Source organism: Epinephelus lanceolatus, chromosome 6 (assembly GCF_041903045.1).
Source record: "Epinephelus lanceolatus isolate andai-2023 chromosome 6, ASM4190304v1, whole genome shotgun sequence".
In the NCBI taxonomy this organism is placed as follows: Eukaryota; Metazoa; Chordata; class Actinopteri; order Perciformes; family Serranidae; genus Epinephelus; species Epinephelus lanceolatus.
In genome coordinates, this window is record NC_135739.1 from 13,759,447 (window position 1) to 13,780,027 (window position 20,581).

At 41.7% G+C, this 20,581-nt stretch overlaps 1 protein-coding gene across 13 annotated transcripts in view; it reads right to left on the bottom strand.

Moving 5' to 3' along the window:
- Positions 1-20,581, bottom strand: part of celf5a (cugbp, Elav-like family member 5a) — a 227,054-nt gene that overhangs the window by 91,821 nt on the left and 114,652 nt on the right. For all 13 annotated transcript variants that reach the window (XM_078168656.1, XM_078168657.1, XM_078168655.1 and 10 more), the window contains exon 3: positions 9,413-9,461. In XM_078168656.1, coding sequence (XP_078024782.1) covers positions 9,413-9,461 — 49 coding nt within the window. The remainder of the gene's footprint in view (positions 1-9,412; positions 9,462-20,581) is intronic.

The window sequence follows — 20,581 nt, forward strand, 5'->3', positions numbered from 1 at the left end:
TGAGCTGGCATTTTCATTTATCTGGAGGCAACATATTATGTTCCATTTTCACACACTAAAGTGCTCCAAAAACAATTTGAAAGTGAAATTACAGAGTGCTGTGTTTTGTAGACAAAAATAAAGGGTGCACTGCATTGCATATATTTTGATTTTTCTTTTACACTGATTGGAGAGGCATTTTCTTTCTGTCCATATCCTGAGGTGGGAAATGCTCTTGTTTTCTTCTTTCCTGTCTCTTCCTTTGTCATCACTTATTTGCCCTGCCATTCGTTCTCGTGTTTGCTCCGTCTGTCATTTTGTTATTGTCACTAATGCTCTTTTCATGTCCCCAGTCATGAAAGATTAAAGATCATTTTCATGTAATGGTCAACAAAAAAGAGGCCATTTTTCTTATTCACACTGTCAAACCTTAAAAATACATTTCTTAATTAGAGTCATAATGCTCTATTTGCTTTCAACAACTGGAAACTGCAGTCCAACTACTCTTAGTGGTTGTTTGAATTCAAATGGGCCAATGTTTGTGCATGAGTAACAATTATTTTCGTCTCTCGCTCTTGTCTGTTTTTGTATACACAAAAGCCCCAAATAGTCTTTGGCCTCTCTCGGTGAACAAACGGGACATTTTATTTCCACATGGAGTGTGAGGAGCAAAGGTCTCACAAAATTAGGCCAGTGAATTCAGCGCTGAGCTGAGGCCAGGCAGTGAAGAGAGAAGAGCAAAATCTAAAATTTACTGTTGGCCTGAAAATGATCAGCCTGCCTGAAAATTATCTCAATAACCTACTAGTATCTGTATGAATCATTAATCCTTCCCTTACTTGTACGCTGTAAATACAGACTTCAGAAACCCAATACTGCACATCATGACACTTGTCTAACTCAGTCTAACTCAACCCAAAGTGGAGAGTGGAGCTCGAATCTCTGATGTATGAGAATAATATTTATATGTGTGCATGAGTGAGTGTGTGAGTGTGTGTGTGTCTTCAGTCTGCTTTAATCTCCTCCCATCTGCTGGTGGACCTCCTCTCCCTGTTCTGAGGCCTGCCGTGCCCCGCCCGATCTGCCAAGCCTGACCTCACTGTGCGTATGCGTGTGTTTTTCTTGGTGTGAGTACATGTGTGAATGTGTGTGTGTGTGTGTGTGTGTGTGTGTGTGTGTGTGGGCTGCTTGATGAGCCTGGTTCCTTATGAAGTGGTGTCATTAAAGCAGAGAGAAGGAGCAAACGGGTGATTGCAGTGATTTGGCAGAGGTTGCACAGACTCTGTCCTCCAATCAGAGCCCTCACTTGGCCTCCTCCAGCTCCACTGCAATCACAGAGCACCACAGTCCACAGAGGACACAGACACACACACACACAAATACACATACTAGTTTATCAGCTTTAGGTATGGGCTTGTTATTGCCATTAACTGCTTACGCTGTGGAAGATTTGACATGAGCATATCACAGTCAAGGTCTTATGGGGTCGTGCATTTTTTCTAAATCAAAATGAATGTCACACTTTAAATAAATCACATGTCAAATTTCTGTGGCAACACTTTTTTAACTTTTCTTAATTCTAAATCTGCAAGAACCCTACATTTTAAGGTCCGGTACATAAGATTTGGTCTCTAAGTGTAGAAATGGTCAAGAATGTTCATAACTATGTTTTCATTAGTTTATAATAACCTGAAAATAAGAACCGTGTCTTCGTTACCTTTTAATGAGCTGTTTATATACATACAGAGTGGGTCCTCCTCCACCGAGTCCACCATGTTTTTCTACAATAACCCAGAATGGACAAACCAAACACTGGCTCTAGATAGGGCCATTCACGTTTTTGCATTAGCCACCATAGTTCTTCTGCTCGCATGGCACACAGGAGCAGTTTCAGTTCTGCAATCTCACTGCTAGATGTCGCTAAATCCTACACACTGGACTTCAAAAAACTTTAACTTAAATTGAAACAGTATATAGGGCTATGAAAGACACTTAACTGTACGTAGAATAAATGTCTGCTGGAAAACGGGCTGCTACAGAAGCTGCTTCTCCCGTAATATACTGCACAGGTTGTTTGAAGAATAGAAATGAAAATGCCAATAAAACGAAAAGTTCACCAAACAAAGTCTATACAAGGCAAGCCTTAAAAACGACAGCTTTTTTTACCCATTTCCATGCCACTGTACCTCATACATTTTAAGTAGGCTGGCATAGCAAGCCTCTTCGCTAATCTGGCATACATTGTGAATGCAAGGTTCTATAAAGTGTGTAACAGCACTGTGAGATTATTGCTTGCATCCAAAAAGCCCTAACAGACAGGTGCCTGTAACATGAACAGTGAACTGTGACTGATACAGTATTTAAAAAACAGCATGTTATTGATTTTTTACTCTTTTTTGATGTTGCAAATCTTTGCATGCATACTGTACAGAATGTTTCATAATTCTAAAAAGCACAACGTTCATTATGGTCTATATTGTTGTATCTAAGGAACCCCTGTCAACTGATTTCCGAAGTTACATGGTGGTCGCATGATGAAAGGGGACTATTTAGTGAGTGTCACAGTATCTTGTATCAATACCATATTGATTTTTTCTTTTTTTTCCCCAGTCACATTTATTCATGTATTATGGCTCACCAAATGAAAACTCCAACATCAAAGCACTACATCTGCGTGGTGCAGAACAGAAGATCCCTTATTGTTGCAGCAATGTGGACAAGCACTGTACATCATCTCCTTGTTTTGATGTGTTCAAAGGGTACAGAGAGAAAAAAAGGACAGGAGAAGAAGAGGGGGACAGAGAGAGAAAGAGAGGGAGAATGAATTATAAAGTGTAGAGAATTGAGCACTAAATTGATCTGCAGTCTGTCTGTCCCCAAAGACGCTGAGATGCTGTAATGAGAATGGCAGACCAGATGCATACGGGGGCCGTCTCTTCCCCATCTCCATCCCTCTCTGAAAGAAGACAAGTTTGTTTCTCAAGGTGATTGTTGCGGTGATAAGGGAGAGGGTGTTATTAAGGGTGACAGCGGAGGGGCTGAGAGGCAGTGGCTGACTGGATAACCTTGTCCCCATCCCCGCCTCGCTTCCTTCTGCATGAGCATCTCCACCACTGGCCTGCCCTGCCTGCTTGCTCGTCTGAACACAATCTGCTGGCTGGAATTACCTCCCGGCCCCAGGAAAACTAAACATGATTTCTGACCTTTCCTTTCTGTGTTCAACAGTAACCTTTGCTGATCCGCCTACGCTACGAGACCATCGCAACGAACAAGGGATGGAGTGAAAGGGATGTGTGTGTTTTTAAAATAGGGGGGTGAGGATCAATGTGTGTTTTGCTGAATTTATGTATGTATGCATATTTAAAAGGCGAGCGCTGGGGGTAGATGTAACAACCGCAACACTTGTACAATATCATGCAATCAAATGCTCTGCTATAAACGCTATCTTTGCATAGCTTTCAACGTCCACATTTTATTGTCAGCTTTTATAATTTTTGACTTTGTGATGCACATGCAATATTTTAAGGTGTTTCTGGTACTTTGTCTACACTCTGCAAGTAGCTGCTGCTTCCATCTGTGTATGTGCTGACAGAGTGTACCATAGAAGTTGCAGTAACAGTGTAATTCGTAGGAGACACTGTGTTTGCAGAAATACTGCATCTTTCAACTAGCTAAATTCATTACATCATCACTCTGCTTCTTCTTGTTGTTCTTTGCCACGTCAGCAACTTCTGCATTGGTATTATCATTAGTAGTTTGTTAGATAAGGCTAATTGATCTCCACCTACCCAGTGTATTAGCGAATTGTTGTGATCTACTTCTTCCACTGACTCTGCATAACTCCTACAGCCTCAGCACAATCTGACCCTCAGGAGCAAAGCACATCCCTATAGAAATGATTTCATCATCTCTTTCTCTCGCTCTGTTTGTCTGTTGTTCTCCCGCTTTCCCTCCCCTTGTCTGTCTTCCACAAACCTAATTCCACCCCTCCCCTCCAAAACGAACCAGTTTGTGCTGATGTGAGGGTAAATTTAAGAGCTTACAGGCAGAGTGACCTGAACATCCCAGGCCAGCTCGGTGGAGTTAGCTGACTGAACTCTGGGCTAGCCGAGGCCTGTGTATCAGTATTGTTTGTGTAAGAGCACCAGAGGGGATTTGGACAAGCAGTGTGAGCTCTGAATGTGTGACCCACGGCAAGGCCTTACCATTGGATTAGCTCACCCTGATCCCCACAACCTCTGAACATGCTCCCTACTATTTCAAGATCTCTCCATTTATGCCCAGCCAAGCACATTGTGACCAGTAATCTTTAGTTTTCTTCTCTCCAAAGGGAGAAGATATACTGTTCAGCTTTTTGCTGTGCCCCTGCCGCCCCTCCCTCTCGCTGGTTTATCCACACTTTTCTCTGTTTATTTCGCACTCGTTCACTCTCTCCCTCTCACCCACTTTCAGTCTCTCAGTACAAATTCCCTTCTTTCACCTCTCTACTCTCACCATCCGTCTTTTCACCCCTCATTCCTCTCCCTCTAACTACCCCTCTCTCCTTCATTCCTCCTCCCTTTTCTAAAGGGGATCAGTAGAGCTTAGAGGCCTTCCTGCTTGGTTCATTACTGAGCTGCTCTGACATGGGGAGCTCGTCTCTCTAGTAAGGAAAGGAGAACACCACTGATGTTTAATACATGGACCACTCTGTTGTCTTTCACGCCAGATAAATTCATCATCAAAAACTGAGCGCAGAACAGCAACAGAGCATGTAAACCTGTTCTCTCAATCTAGATTCCCAATCTTTTTTTCTTTTTTTGTGTCCTCACTCTCCATTTAACTTATTGCCTCTTGCTCTGGTTCTCTCTCTCTCTCTCTCTCTCTCTCTCTCTCTCTCTCTCGTCACATCTCAGTGAACTGGAGCAAACCTTTTCATTGTCCTTCAGTCGGAGTAAACACACAAACACAAAGCAACACTGCTGCTTGGCCCGCTACATGAAACACAGCTCATGAAAAGAAAGTATGTGTACATTGTGTGTCTGTGTATAAATATGAAACATATACTGGACATGTCCATGTGTGTGCACACGTGTTCCTATTATCATGTACATCCAACTTCCCACTGCGTGCATGTGTGTGTTTGCATGAGCGAGAGAGAGTGAGTGTGTGTGTGTGTGTGTGTGTGTGTGTGTGTGTGTCAGAGCCGTATGGGTATGTATGCGTTTGCCTGTTTGTCCTCTCTGTGTGGGCGTGTGCGTGGGCGGCAGGCCTGCCTTGATAATGCCAGAGCCTGTTTCTAATCCAGGCCTCCTCAGTGGGCTGTAGATCTAGCTGTGCCAGGCGGGACTGCTGCAACACCAACAGAGCCCCAGCTGACAGCTAGCCTGCTCCTCTCTCTGCTTTCTGCACTATCTCTGAGCTCAAAACTTTAATAATGGGTTAAGCTGGAAAATGTGAAGAGCGACGAAGGAACAATACATGCTGGACTTTTAAACAGAAAAACAATTTAGCCTGGGAGCAGGACGGCTCTTTTAAGATTATCAAAAAAAAAAAAAAAAAAAACGACATAAAAGAAAATCAAATGACAGCACACAAAAAGGGAAACAAGAAGGGGCAGATAGTAATGGTGGAATGCCAAGGGGGTGCCGCTGGTAAAGGGTTTAGGATGAAATCAAAGTGGTTAAAGCTGATTTATCCCGTGTAAGGACACCAAGCCCTCTAAGGAGGCACTGAACAGCCCTTCAAAAATGAAATATCAGCAGCAGTCAGTGCCAGTCATCAGTGCCATGTGTGATGGAAAATCAATCTATTTCATATCAGAGACCTGTGAGGAGAAAACGAGAGAGACAGGTCCCTGCTGCCTCCTTGCCACACCTCTTTAAACGTCTCCCCAACAGAAACATCCCAGAATGGCCTGCGTCATCAGTGACGGAGACATTCACGGTGCTCGTGGCTCAATGTGTAACGGCTGCTGTTCTGCTAGATTAGGTAGGTGATTGGCCATTAATATTCATTTCACAGTGTGTCTTTGTTAGGCGGCAGCAGGGGCTGACAGAGTGTTTGGATGGATTTACTCTACCATATTTTTCCCTTTAATTTCTAAAGGCGAGGTGGTTTATTCATATGGCCTCAGTGAAGCTGCCTAGTGGCCTGATGTACCTTCATTTCTACCAGGTAGTTCTATCTGATAAGGTGAACGCTGTGAACATTTCCATCAGGAAACTGCTCCGTTTGAGCAAATGTCCAAGAGTCATCAAATATTCAGTGGAATTAGTTATAAGCATATGTTCTACTGTCTTCCTGTTTGACGACTATAGGCTGGCAGTTTAAATTTGCACTGCGGCACTAACCAGTGAAAGTACACTGTTCTGGTCGAGGCCTGTCTGGTCTTAATAACAGCAGAGAGTTGCTCCTGGAGGAGCGCAGGTCCAGCAGGCATAAAACCATGGTAACAGGTCTTTCCCTAATGGACAACCAACCTAGCGAGGTGATCTGAACAGTCCTCCTCATAATGAGATTAAGGGACTAATTAGTATGACTGTGTGTTGTAGTGTGACTGTGTGCACTGAGGAATATATGCCCCCTATCGGACTAGCTGCGTGGCCCTTGAGAGAACAGGCCAGACTGGGTCTGTCCCCTGGTGTCCCTCCCTCTACTGCTCTGAGAGGCTAATTAATATTTTTTTGCATCAGCTATTCCAGCTCTTGCACACCATGCTGAGTTATAGTCCTGAAGTTATTGATCTGGGTTCTGGCAACAGCGGGCAAATAAGGATCAAAATTACAAAAATTTAATCTTGGCAATTTTGACAATGTGAAGGAAGGAGTGCAATAATTACAGGACCCTGTAATTATTACAGCACATTGAAATTCTCTTCAATCTTTCACAGCAAATAAGGAGCTAAGGCTTGTAAAAGTAGGCCATGGAGGCGCATCTGCAGCACAGTCCATCAGCTAACAGTAGCAAGAGCAGCTCAAGACAGAACAAGATATGGAGAGAAAGCAAAATTATCTTTGCCAAGGATAATCACAGAAATAATTCAAGCCAGAAATCTGGAAGCAGGATGAGAACACAAGATTTAAAAAGTGAAAATCAGATCCATTCCCCGTCCCCCCTTTCTTCTCTACCTCCTAACCCGTTAAAGTCACGCTAGTGTTTGATTGCCCCTGTGGCGCCACTCTGACCTGTTCATTTAAGATGATGTGCAACTCTCAGGTCTGTTCGAGCACTCATTTGTTCCTTAGCTGGGTCCCCACGGCTGGCCAGTAAGAGGACCCCATACTGACCAGAGTGCCCTGGGAGCTTTAAACCCGGCCACTCACAACCAAGTAAAGAGACAGCTGAGTGTCATTGTTAATGTGGACACACAGCACCACAATGGCAAAATCAATGGAGCTATAGGGGACATCAATCTTGACAGCACAAGACCCTTTTGCTTGTCTCACCACTCCTCTAAAGCCTGAATGAATGGTTGCGAGAAGGAGGGAAGATAAGGGGGAAAGAAAGAAAGAGAGAAGGAAAGAAAGGGAGGAAAGAAAGAAAGAGAACATGGAGGACTGACAGTGATCTTTATTGGCCTTTCTTCCATCCATCTCAAGGGGTTATGCTGTCCTTTGAAGATTGTGTGCATTTGACAGGCAGCCAAGTGGCCAGCCATCCTAATTCACCCAAAACAGGCAGAGGTTTTTAGGTAAAGCCTCAGAAGTGCAGCACGGCAGCTGTATGCAGTTGGCATCGTGCTTGCATTTTCTCTCCCTGCCTGTTTTTCACTTCCAAATCTCTCTCCCTCTCTCCTTCCACGAGGATGAGAAAGACTGAAAACAGCGCTTACCCATTTCAACAACAAAAAGGCACTTGTTTTGTTACAGGGTGACACGAGATGCACACCAAAAAAAATAACAGCAAGGTTCATTGTCTCTGACACTGACTTAAAGGATGCCTCCTCATCCCATTAACATATATGCAGATAGGCAGTGAGTAAATGAAAGCCTCCAAAAACGGGAGAGATCAAAGACGACAGAATTAAGGCCAAGTAATGAGGATCTTGGCAAGAACCCTGCAAATTTATTGATTGTTTGGCAAGCTGTACGTGCTCCTGCTCCATTTTCTCCTCCCTCTATACCATTTACTCTCCTGTTTCAAATGCACACAGACCAAGCAGTGTGGTTTTTAACAGGGCCTTTGCATGGCTATGGCTCCAGTATTGAGCCTAATCACTATCTAATTTACAGTGCAATGATAATGTACTTGGCATAGGGAACAAGAAAAGAGAGATGGGCAGCAGGGAAGCCCATCACAGCCCCACATTCTTCCAATAACACAGACTCTTAAATCAATTACATCAAGTACAAGGGCACTCGCAGAATGAGACTGTGTGAGATTAATCCACAAACCCCAAGGATTTGAACCAGAAACACATTTTAAAAAGCCACAATATGTGAGATTACAGACATTTCTACTGAAAGCTGAAGAGGAAAGCAGTCAAACAAAGATGACATCAAATCTTTGCGCTTGACATCACTTAAAGGTCCAGTGTGGAGGATTTAGGGGGATGTATTTGCAGAAATGGAATATAATATGTAAGTTTTCTTTAGTGCATAATCATCTTAAAATAAGAATTGCTGTGTTTTCATTATGTTAAAATGAGCGGTTCTCGTCCATGGACACTGACATGGTGTACAGTAGCCCGCCGCGATGAGCAGTGTCAGCAAAAATACTGTTATTTTAAAGTTTAACTTCTTTATTTAGTGTTTTTACCGGTTTAAATCAGCAGCTGCATTACTTTTGGAGAGGAAGAGACCCCTACCGAAAATTCAGCTCCCAGTAAAAACCTCCTGAACGTTTGAATCTAAAGTCATCTGAGAAAAAAGGTGAGCACGCATTAGCAGGTGCTCTGTTAGCAGCCCCTCCCCAGAATGCTGAAAAGCATTGGAGAAACACTGATTTGTAAAGCAGAACCGCTTTTTTCAGTGTTTGTGCCGGTTGAAATCACTGTGTCTGTTTGTTTTGGAGAGAAAAGGGACCTCTATGGACAACTCAGCTCCTCCTAAAAACCTCCTGAACAATAAACACTGAAGGAATTCTAACGGGAGAAGTTTCAGCTGATTGCATTGTCCAGTCTTCACCACGAGATGCCACTAAATCCCCCTAAATCTGACACACTGCTCCTTTAATGTGTTTAATATACATTCACCCACAGTCAGGTTTAAACTTCTGATAAGACTTTGTTTGTAATGATGAAGTTGCTGCCATTATGTATCTAAGAGCAGCTACATGAGAATAAAAGGAATTGGGATGAGATTAAAAAAAAAAAAGCAGTGTTGGCTGAAGAAATATTGCATTGAGAGCAGTGAAACAGATGAGATCAGAGGGAAAGAATGAAAAGAATTAGCCTAGATAAGGCAGATGAAAAGGGGACATGAATAAATGATGGAGAAAAGAAGACAACTACCTCCACGGCTCTCGCTGTCAGCCGGTTTCACCTGGATGGGGCGAGTCATCTGGAGGAGAGAGAAGAAAGAGCAACAGAGAGGTTAGCGCTGGCAACTTGGGCTGTCGTTGCTACAACAAGAGGCCACAAACCAAAGGTGTCAAGGCCCTCTCTCCCATACTAATGGCGTTCTGCGAGACTGATCAAAGTGCTTTGGCTGAAGAGGAAACCGAAGCACCATCATGCAGCTAAGTTGACTTGACACTATAGTGTTTCTGCTGCCTGTTATTCAGTGTAAACAAAACAACTCTCTGACACACATAAAACAGAAGGTGTGTGTGTGTCTATCTGTGTGTCCATTTGTATTTGAGGTATTTCATTGCAGGTGCACGGAGAAGTTGCAAGGCTGCAGATGTGTGTCTAAGTGATAGAGGCCGAGGCAGTCCCGCTAAAAGTGAATCCAGCCACAGGAGGAGAGAGATCAATGCAGGCCTATTGATCCAGGCCCTTGGGCTGTGGAGAGTGTCTGGCTGGGAAGGATTCTCTGGTTAGGAGGCTCACTCTAATCCACTGGACCCTGATAAGAATGGCATTGCCTGGATTAGATGCCTCTGTCATCACAGTCTTTGTGTCACGCTCTCCCCCTTCCCCAATTTTACCTCCTTCTTTTTTCATTATTGTTGTTCAAGCTGAACAATTTCACCAGACAGGAAAAGTCTAAAAGATCTCGCTGTGATTTACAATATGTTTGTTACAGCTGCAGCACAGTTTTTTTTAATTGAACACATGCCTCCTAGTCACACGTTAGTGCGCATACTGTTTAACCACCCACCCACACACACATATAATACGTATATGTACTATAGCAGAGCATAAAGCTTGCAATATAATGTATGTGCACTGGTCTGATGCCAGAGCCCCTCCTTCTGTGATTCAATCCAAAACAAATAGATTAAACAATAAAAAAAACACACATTTTAATAAAATTGGGGCCAAAAGTGGCACCAATTTATAACAAGATTACTGGAACATAAAAGCAACCTCTTACCACACTCAACCATTTACAGTAAACCATTTGTAGCTGCTATTTAAGCATGTTTTTATTGCTGGAAACTATTTGCCATTACCGGGCATCCCAGTCAGATCACTGAAAACTATCCGGCACTGATATTTTTATATCTACATATGTATATATTTCGTTCCATCAGCCTGTCATGTATCTTTTTTCTGTTCAATTCCAGAGCAGGCCTGAAAAGGTCAGATTTAAAGACAGGGCAGTCCAATAAAAGCATGACATGTTCAAGGAGAAACACCATAATGGGATTTTAAAATGTCTTAATAACATGCTGATATATGGGGGAGAGGCCCAGGCCCGATTCATTAAGTGCTGAACGTATCCATTTTCACCTTGAGGAACTGAGTAACCTTCCCTCACTGAAATTATTCCATAAATTTACCCATCGTAAATAATAACTAGCACTGGCTAAGTCTTTGTAGGAAAACAGGGAGGATGCTTTGCTTGTGAAGGTTGAGGTTTTGGCTCCTTGTTTCTTGGCTCGCTCCCACATCCTCCTCCCTCCCCATCTACAAGTGCTTTCTTTCCTTGTACAACACGAGCAAAGTAACCCCTACAGTATGCTAATGCCAAGCCACAGGGCGCACTGCTCCACAGCATGTACGGATAGATTACAGAATCAACCGCGACACTATCGCACACGTGTTCAAAGCAACCTCTGAGACAGAAACACCTCCAAATGCAGGGAAAAAAACATCCGCGAGACAAATTCACAGATAACTTGACAACACAGGAAATCTTTGAATTTGCCTTTGACATGTCAAACGGACGAAAGATGCTTCCATCCTGCCAGTTGATTTTTGTTCAAATGCGCGATGGAGGAGGCCAAATCCGTGGCTGTGGCTCCTCCACCATGCTATGATCTCAGCCGTCTCTACAGGGTGCCTGTGTGTGGGCGGCAGCTCTCTCTAAAGCTAGTTACTGTTCAGCCTCCAACATGCCAGCTTAATGGTCTATCTATTTGCCCGAGAGCAATGCATTATGGTCCTGAACAGTCGCTACTGATGCCGCTCAGTTTGTTCCATTCCCCTTGAACACATGCGAATAAAATTGTGTAATTCCAGCAGATATTAAGTGCATGCTGCAAAGCGTACTTGCACTATATGCATGTTCACACTTCGCACAGTAATGGTAACTTTATGTGGAATGCATTAAGTGCTGCTGTTGCCAAGGAGACCATTCATTAACTCCAGATACTGTGGAGCATGTTTTCACTCTGTCGTTTGTGGGCTGGAGCTCGTAGCTTCTTGACACACCCACAATGAACAGAGTGAAGCAGCCACTGCTGCTGCCTGTGCACATAACGACACATTTTAATTGTGACGTTGTTCAGTTCTCCATTCATTATGTTAGAGGAGCAGGGGTGGTTAGTTGAGGGAGGAAGAGTAACAAAGAAGACCAAAAGAAGAGAAGGGGGGAGAGAGAGAGAGAGAGTGGAAGAAGACAAGAGATGGAGAGAAGGAAAAGAGAGATATAGTACATACAGAGAGAGAGAGAAAAAGAAAACTGGCTGCAACTCTTAGATAAGATTGCTTCGCTGTTGAATGGTGTTTCTACTGCCCTGAGTCCAACCTCCTGCCTTTCACTTTCACACACACACACAGAATAAGAGCGGCACAACTGCACTATACAAACACTGTACATATACAAATCAACCACCTGCCTCCCTGCAGACACCCCTGCTAAACATGTAGCGTTTCAATTATTAATTGACTCAACAGCCAAATGATGAAAATGGTTTTTAAACCTGAACTGATATTAAGAGAGAAACTTTAATTCAGCTGTCATGATATTCCGTTTCCTTTGCAGGTTTTCTACCTAAGGATGTGTCTGTGACTTAAAGGGACACTTCAAACAGCTTTGCACTAGACCAGTGTGTGTAGTAAATGAACTGTGGTAAACTTCATCTTATTTTACCTGTGCCAAAATCTCCCTCATGCTAAAAAAAATCCCATCATCCAGCAAATTTGTGTTGGCTCTAGGGCTGTTGCTCAAACTGCAGATTGCACTTCCACATTTTCATATGTCCACCACCACCATGGACACAAAGAGTATAGAGCGGACTCAGAACTCTCAAACTCAGATGAAACAGTAAAACTAGGCAGTACTGATCAAATAAACCAAGCTTCTGTTACTGTATTGCCTATTTCTCACCTAAAATGTCTTCAGAAACACATTTTAGTGCACTGTTTGGCTGTAATATAAGAATTTGTGAACAGGAAGTAGGTGCCACACTGTTTCCTGTATTGTAAAAATGGAAGATTCTTTTAGTGTGTGCCTTTTTCTCGCCTAAAATGTTTTCAGACATATATTTTATCTTAGCATTTATCGTTATGACACCCAGCAGCAGGAGAGTTTATTCATCTGGTGTGGAGCTGTGTCTTCTGGTAGTTGTAGGTTTTCTACATCTTGAGCAAAAGCAAATACCACAGCCCCCTTTCTTTTGTCATGTAGCACCATTTTCAAAAGTATCTGCATCCTCCTACTGCACAGGCAGCCCAGTTTTATAACAAGACCATCTTTCAAGCAGTGAAAATACCTCTTGAAATACCTTGATTTATTCAAAAAGGTTTAGGTAACCAGGCATGACATTCCTGCTGTTAATAAGCATTTTTTTCAATATAAATGCTTAAGGACGTTCTCAATATGGATGTGATATCCAGTGAAGCACAGATAATTTGTCTCCTACAATAATTTCTTCTTTCTGAATTTCTTCAGTAGTATTTGCATTTGACAACTGATGAGGAAAACATAGCTGTAGTCCACCAAAAAATGCTTTCTTAGTTTCTGTGTTTTGCATGTTTCAGCCCTACAAATCATAGGTTGTAAACATCATTGTCAAAATCTAAAATGTTCTTGTGTCCTCAGGAGCCATTATTTCATTTATTAATCTATTTATTTTAGTGTTGTCTGAAAAAAACTAGCCTAATAAAAAAGAGAAACAAAAATATAAGTAAAAAAGGAACATAAAAGTCCACTACAGTGAACAATGTGTGGTCATGCAGTTAAAAAACTCATATGACAAGTCTGTGCTGACTCACGGTGCTTTCACATGTCAGTGAGAGGCTGTAAAATATCGTGCTGAAGACACAGCAGACATGGACAGGCGGGCACCTTTCAGAGGACATTAATGACATTTTTACGACACTGCTTTGCATATTGGTTCTTTTGTATTTCAAAGTCCAGGTTAAAATGAATGTGAACTAAATGTTGGGTTTTTTTGACTCATCAGGATAACTCATCCAATGACTCACATCAACTCAGTGGCTTCACAACCTTTAAATTAGTTACCGTTCTTTGTCTTTTAGTAGAAAATACAGTTTTTGTTTTCTTCTGCAGCCCCTTGTTTTTCTCTCTTTCACTCCAAAAGCTGTGCTGCTCCAAGGGCTTTGACAAATCTATAGTTCCATATGCTTTTATTAAGCCGTCTCATTTGCCCAGTTAAGCCTCGAGTCAGTTGAATTAAAGCTCTTAGCACTAGTATGCTGCTGTTTTATATGGAGGGTGAGATAGAAACCCCCAGGCCTAAAGTACATAATGTAGTGTGCAATGGGCCTGGAATATACACACATTGCCTCTTGGTTTGTTTGTTGTGGGCCATTTTTATTCTTTGACTGAAGCTGGCTACAAATTAAATTGGCTTCATGTGACCAGTCTTGAAGCAACATACGATAAAATACACAGATCTTTGCTTTTCTCTGACTTTATTTCAGTATCCTGGTAAAGTTTGGCCTGGCTGGGGAGCAAACATCTTTCTACTGAAAGTATTATTCGCCACAAAAAGGACCAAAGGCCTTGGGCTCCGGCCACAAAAGACACTCCACTGTCTGATTTCAAATTAGAGCAAGTCAAGGATGTGTAGTCTGGACTTGGCCTGTTAGTAGTGTGGAGGATTTAGAGTCTACTGTTGGAACTATCTACGACGGTAATGGGTTCATGACTAGTAGGGTTTAGTGGGATCGAGCAGTACAGAGTCCCAGACTCCACACTGTTGAGTAGAGTGTGTCAGGAATGAGTCCTGAAACCCTGAAATAAGTTAGTCGTGAAGTCACGTGTTTTTTTAAAATGGATTTTTGGTTAGATGACTGAAATAAGGGCTGTGGTTGGCACAAGCTTAAGAGACTTTCACATTTTGTTCTACAACATAAAATATACCACTCGTGAACTCTGAAGCTTCTACTTGTCTTACAAGACGTGGCTACCAACAAGTGGGTAGGTGAGACTACAGACCTTCATCACACTGAGCCGCTCCAAACACGGCTTTAAAATTTTGTTATGGTGGTGACGTTAGGTCATGCAATCGTAGTTAGTTAATAGCTTTTTACTTCTGCATTCAGGCTTCAATAATCACAAAAGTGGTGTTCAATTGTGAAGATTATCTTGCTGAACAAAACATGTATCATAAACATGTGTTTGCCACAGAGCTTAGTTATGGCAATAATCCAATGAAAAATCCTATGGGCTTTTTGATAAGAGTACAAATGCGATGCTAAGTCCCGTGTCAGCCTACAGAAAAACACCATCCCTAGGGCAGTCTATAGGGCCGAACGATATGGGAGAATAATATAGTTGTGATTTTTTTAGACCAATACTGCGATTGCAATTCAGTATGGAATTCTTAAAAAAATTCTTCATCTTCCTGATTATTCCGTAAACACAAGCAATAAATTATTCTTTAGTATGACCATCGCAACATTGGATACAGACAGCATATACACTGCTCCCTCATGTAGGCCAGGCCTATGTGCCATGAGGAAACGAGATGAACTAATGCATGAATAGATATGAATAACAAAGCTGTATGTCACTACTCCATTATAAAAACCTTCAATCACAGCAGAACATTATAACTTTAAATGTAATCCTTCAAATATGCAATATAATCATTGTGACTTCCAAATTACACAAACTAAAATGCACACTGACTTAGGGCTTTACCCGATTCAGAATAATCCCAGTCAAATCAGATTTGATTGTTCAATATGAATATTCAACAATTCATTTTCTATTTCCATACAAAAACTTAAAGTTTGAACAGCGTTCAGTGTGACAAGTGATATAGTGAACAAGCTAACTGTACTAACAGCGGATTGAAAAAACATTTTTTGCCGACATAAAATATCAAACAAAAGCCAGAGACTGTGTCGTGTTAAGTCGCTGTGAGCTGTAAAATCACCATCTCTAAGCAGAGGACAGAAGATAACGTTATCTCTATGGTGCAAAGTTTCTTCTCCTCTGGGCCACTGCATCGTGTCCGCAGCTGCCTGTACCAAAGAGCAGCGTGAAAGTGAAGAGCACTCACTCTGCAGCAAATCCTGGAACCAAAACATCCCCAGAAGCACACTACACAGCACACTGTTATGCTCGACTTGAAACAATCTCAGTTGACTGATGATTCAAATCTCAGAATCTCCGACTTTCAGGATGCAGACCAACACTGACGGCTCTACCACTCTGAAAATACTCAGAGCCTAATCCCCTTCACTTTGCTCAGCAGTTGGGAAGCAAGACACAGGAACTTGAGGAGCTGCAGTGTTCATTCATGGACTCACTGAAACCTACACTGTACACTTACTTCCACTAGACAACTTTACCATTAATTTTTTCTCTGTTCCGATCACCTACACCTGTCTGCTCTGAGCACATCCACCATCACTCTCTGTGTGTCGCTCTCTCGACCACACACCACCTACCCCACTCTTACAACAAAGTAATATGAAAACATGTGGACTGCACTTAAACCCATCCTTGGCCATTTTCACATGGTCATACTGCAAGCATCAAAGCTTGCACGTGGCATTTTACAAGTTGTTATCTTAACTGTCATTTGCATATGTCACATGGAGCACAGGGCAGCGTGTGTGCAAGTGAAGGTGTTTCCAAGCTTCTGAATCTAATCCTTCAGCCCTACTGCTGAAACCAGAGAGGGCCAGTAGCAAGACAATAATACTGCTTTGGAAAGTGTTTTAAAGACCTGGTGCACTTCCAAGCCCCAGAACTTTGCTAGTCTTTAACTTTGATATTATCCAAAAGGAGGAACCTCCACTACAGGAGAATGCAGTAAATAGAAGAAAAAAATTCCAGTAAATCTTTTCCTGGTTTTGCAGAAGCTCATCTCTCAGTAGTAAAAGTCTTTTTACAGCAGTTATGCAACAGCACTTACTTACAGTGCTTGCAATAAAATAGCTCTAATAGCTATACAATATGTGTGATGTCTTATGGCTTTCACTCAGGTTTAATATAGAGTAATGTTTGTCCTGGGATCATTAATACGTATTAGTGGGCCATCAAAGCTCATGTTGCTGCACTGCTCAGTAACAGGAGCATAAACAGCCCCCCTCTGACTGGGCCGTCTCTACTGATATAATTAATATTTCCAATTATTGATCTGAAGGAGTGCTGAGTGGTGGCTGTCCGGGGGCCCCGGCTCCAACTAATAAATCTGTACTGTATACAGTACAGGAGAGAGACAGAGAAAGAGTAAAGAGCGAGGGAGAGGGAGCCGTGGTGTAATGATTTATAGTTATGAAGTGCTTCATTGCAATCACAATAATTGTCCATTAACAATAAAAAAAAACACAAATTACAAATGAAGATCAAATTTAAAAGGCTTAGTCGAGCTGGGTAATGAACTATTTCTTAATATTGTAAATTAACTGCATATGAAAAGACATCACCACTTTTACATGAAAATGTAATAATGTCGTATCGCAGTGAACGATATCATATTTTTGGGGTTTTTTTTCTTCAGCAAAACTATGCTCATTTTCACTCAGCTAATAAAACTCTGTGTTAAGGCTAATGTTAAGAGTTTTTGTATTAAAGGCATACTCTGGGTTTACTCCTGGTTCTTTAATCATCACTGAAGAGTAAACTAAACAACATAATAAACATGTCACCACCCCTGTGGAGTAGAGAAGTCTCATCTTTCCATGGCATTTTATCTGTGGGGTACTGAAGACAGACAAAGTTGGAGAATGAATGACCTGCATGTTTTTTGTCTACACCCGTTTTCTCACCCATCCTCACACACATAATGTATGTATATGATTATATGGACAGAGGTGGTTTGGGTAGAGTTCTGCACACTGCATTATTTTTGCTATTGATTTATCTGTTATTTGGTCTACTAACTGTACAAAACATAAAATATATTTATCTTACAATAATTTAAAACTGAGAAGTGAAGGACATCTTCACATTTGCAAATCTGGACTGGACTTTTTTTTCTAGTTTTTCAGTCCTCTAGATACATTTTGCTGCAAAAAAAAGACTGAAGTGAGCACAGACTGAACAAACTGAAAATCTAATCAGACAAAACAGCTGTTAATAAAGTTTTCCTTTGGGGACATAATGTACTGTTGAAAAAAGGTAATAAATTGCAATCTACTGCAATATATTTTATTGCAATTGCAATACTCAGCATATTGCAACATATTAAAATTGTAATAATATTATATTGTGACTTAAGTGTCATGGTATCATGATAATATTGTATCATGAACCCTTTGGTGTGTGTGTATATGTTTATATACAGTACAGGCCAAAAGTTTGGACACACCTTCTCATTCAATGCGTTTTCTTTATTTTCATGACTATTTACATTGTAGATTCTCACTGAAGGCATCAAAACTATGAATGAACACATGTGGAGTTATGTACTTAACAAAAAAAGGTGAAATAACTGAAAACATGTTTTATATTCTAGTTTCTTCAAAATAGCCACCCTTTGCTCTGATTACTGCTTTGCACACTCTTGGCATTCTCTCCATGAGCTTCAAGAGGTAGTCACCTGAAATGGTTTCCACTTCACAGGTGTGCCTTATCAGGGTTAATTAGTGGAATTTCTTGCTTTATCAATGGGGTTGGGACCATCAGTTGTGTTGTGCAGAAGTCAGGTTAATACACAGCCGACAGCCCTATTGGACAACTGTTAAAATTCATATTATGGCAAGAACCAATCAGCTAACTAAAGAAAAACGAGTGGCCATCATTACTTTAAGAAATGAAGGTCAGTCAGTCCGGAAAATTGCAAAAACTTTAAATGTGTCCCCAAGTGGAGCCGCAAAAACCATCAAGCGCTACAACGAAACTGGCACACATGAGGACCGACCCAGGAAAGGAAGACCAAGAGTCACCTCTGCTTCTGAGGATAAGTTCATCCGAGTCACCAGCCTCAGAAATCGCAAGTTAACAGCAGCTCAGATCAGAGACCAGATGAATGCCACACAGAGTTCTAGCAGCAGACCCATCTCTAGAACAACTGTTAAGAGGAGACTGCGCCAATCAGGCCTTCATGGTCAAATAGCTGCTAGGAAACCACTGCTAAGGAGAGGCAACAAGCAGAAGAGATTTGTTTGGGCCAAGAAACACAAGGAATGGACATTAGACCAGTGGAAATCTGTGCTTTGGTCTGATGAGTCCAAATTTGAGATCTTTGGTTCCAAGCGCCGTGTCTTTGTGAGACGCAGAAAAGGTGAACGGATGGATTCCACATGCCTGGTTCCCACTGTGAAGCATGGAGGAGGAGGTGTGATGGTGTGGGGGTGTTTTGCTGGTGACACTGTTGGGGATTTATTCAAAATTGAAGGCACACTGAACCAGCATGGCTACCACAGCATCCTGCAGCGACATGCCATCCCATCCGGTTTGCGTTTAGTTGGACGATCATTTATTTTTCAACAGGACAATGACCCCAAACACACCTCCAGGCTGTGTAAGGGCTATTTGACCAAGAAGGAGAGTGATGGAGTGCTGCAGCAGATGACCTGGCCTCCACAGTCACCGGACCTGAACCCAATCGAGATGGTTTGGGGTGAGCTGGACCGCAGAGTGAAGGCAAAGGGGCCAACAAGTGCTAAACACCTCTGGGAACTCCTTCAAGACTTCAAGAAAACCATTTCAGGTGACTACCTCTTGAAGCTCATCGAGAGAATGCCAAGAGTGTACAAAGCAGTAATCAGAGCAAAGGGTGGCTATTTTGAAGAAACTAGAATATAAAACATGTTTTCAGTTATTTCACCTTTTTTTGCTAAGTACATAACTCCACATGTGTTTATTCATAGTTTTGATGCCTTCAGTGAGAATCTACAATGTAAATAGTCATGAAAATAAAGAAAACGCATTGAATGAGAAGGTGTGTCCAATCTTTTGGCCTGTACTGTATGTTTACACTTTTTTTTTTTCTTTTTGAGTCTTTATGCACCTTTGGCCTATGAGAAGCAAAAAAATGTTGTTGTATGTTTTGTGTGCACATTAGGGCTGGAGCTAACAATTACTTTCATTGTCAATTTTCTCAAACAATTCATTGTTTGGTCTATAAAATGTTAGATGTTGTCAGTGTTTCCCAAAGCCCATGATGATGTCCTCAGATGTCCTGTTTTTTCCACAAGCCAAACATATTCAGTTTGCTGCCATAGAGGAGGAAAGAAACCAGAAAATATTCACATTCAAAAAGCTGGAATCTTGACAACTCTGGAATTTTGACTTTTTTTCCTTAAGAAATTAATCAAAGGGAATAATCAAGTATCAAATTAGCTGCTGATTAATTTAATAGTGGACAACCAGCTGTCACCTAATTGGTTAACTGATCAGTTGCTGCAGCTCTAGCATACATAAAAAATAGTCTCTGTTACATCAAAAGTGAAATTTTCTACTCACATGTGGGTTTTTCTGAAATTCAGATCTCATACATACACATGATAATATACACATGACGTGTTTATGTAAGCATGAGTGAGAGGATTTGTGTGTGACTGCAGTATGATGGTTGATGTACAGCTCGTGCTGTAGCTGCCCTGTGTGAATACACTGAATCTGTGAGCATGTTCATATATGCGCTTACATGCATGTGGGAAAATGTTTGTGCAAGGGAGTTATAATTTAACCATATGTGAAAATGTGCTGGCGGCAGCGGTGTGGTGGTCCTGATAAGAGGCATCAGCCAGTGCTAAGGAGATGGCAGCCACTATAAGCTTTGGGATTCCTATCAGAACCAACAGGATTTACAGCTTGAGGCGCTGACATGGACTGACAGACACCTGCAGACCTCAGCTACTCCGTATCACATCTGAAGTTGTACTCCATGATGCTATATCCATTTTGAATCGAAAAAA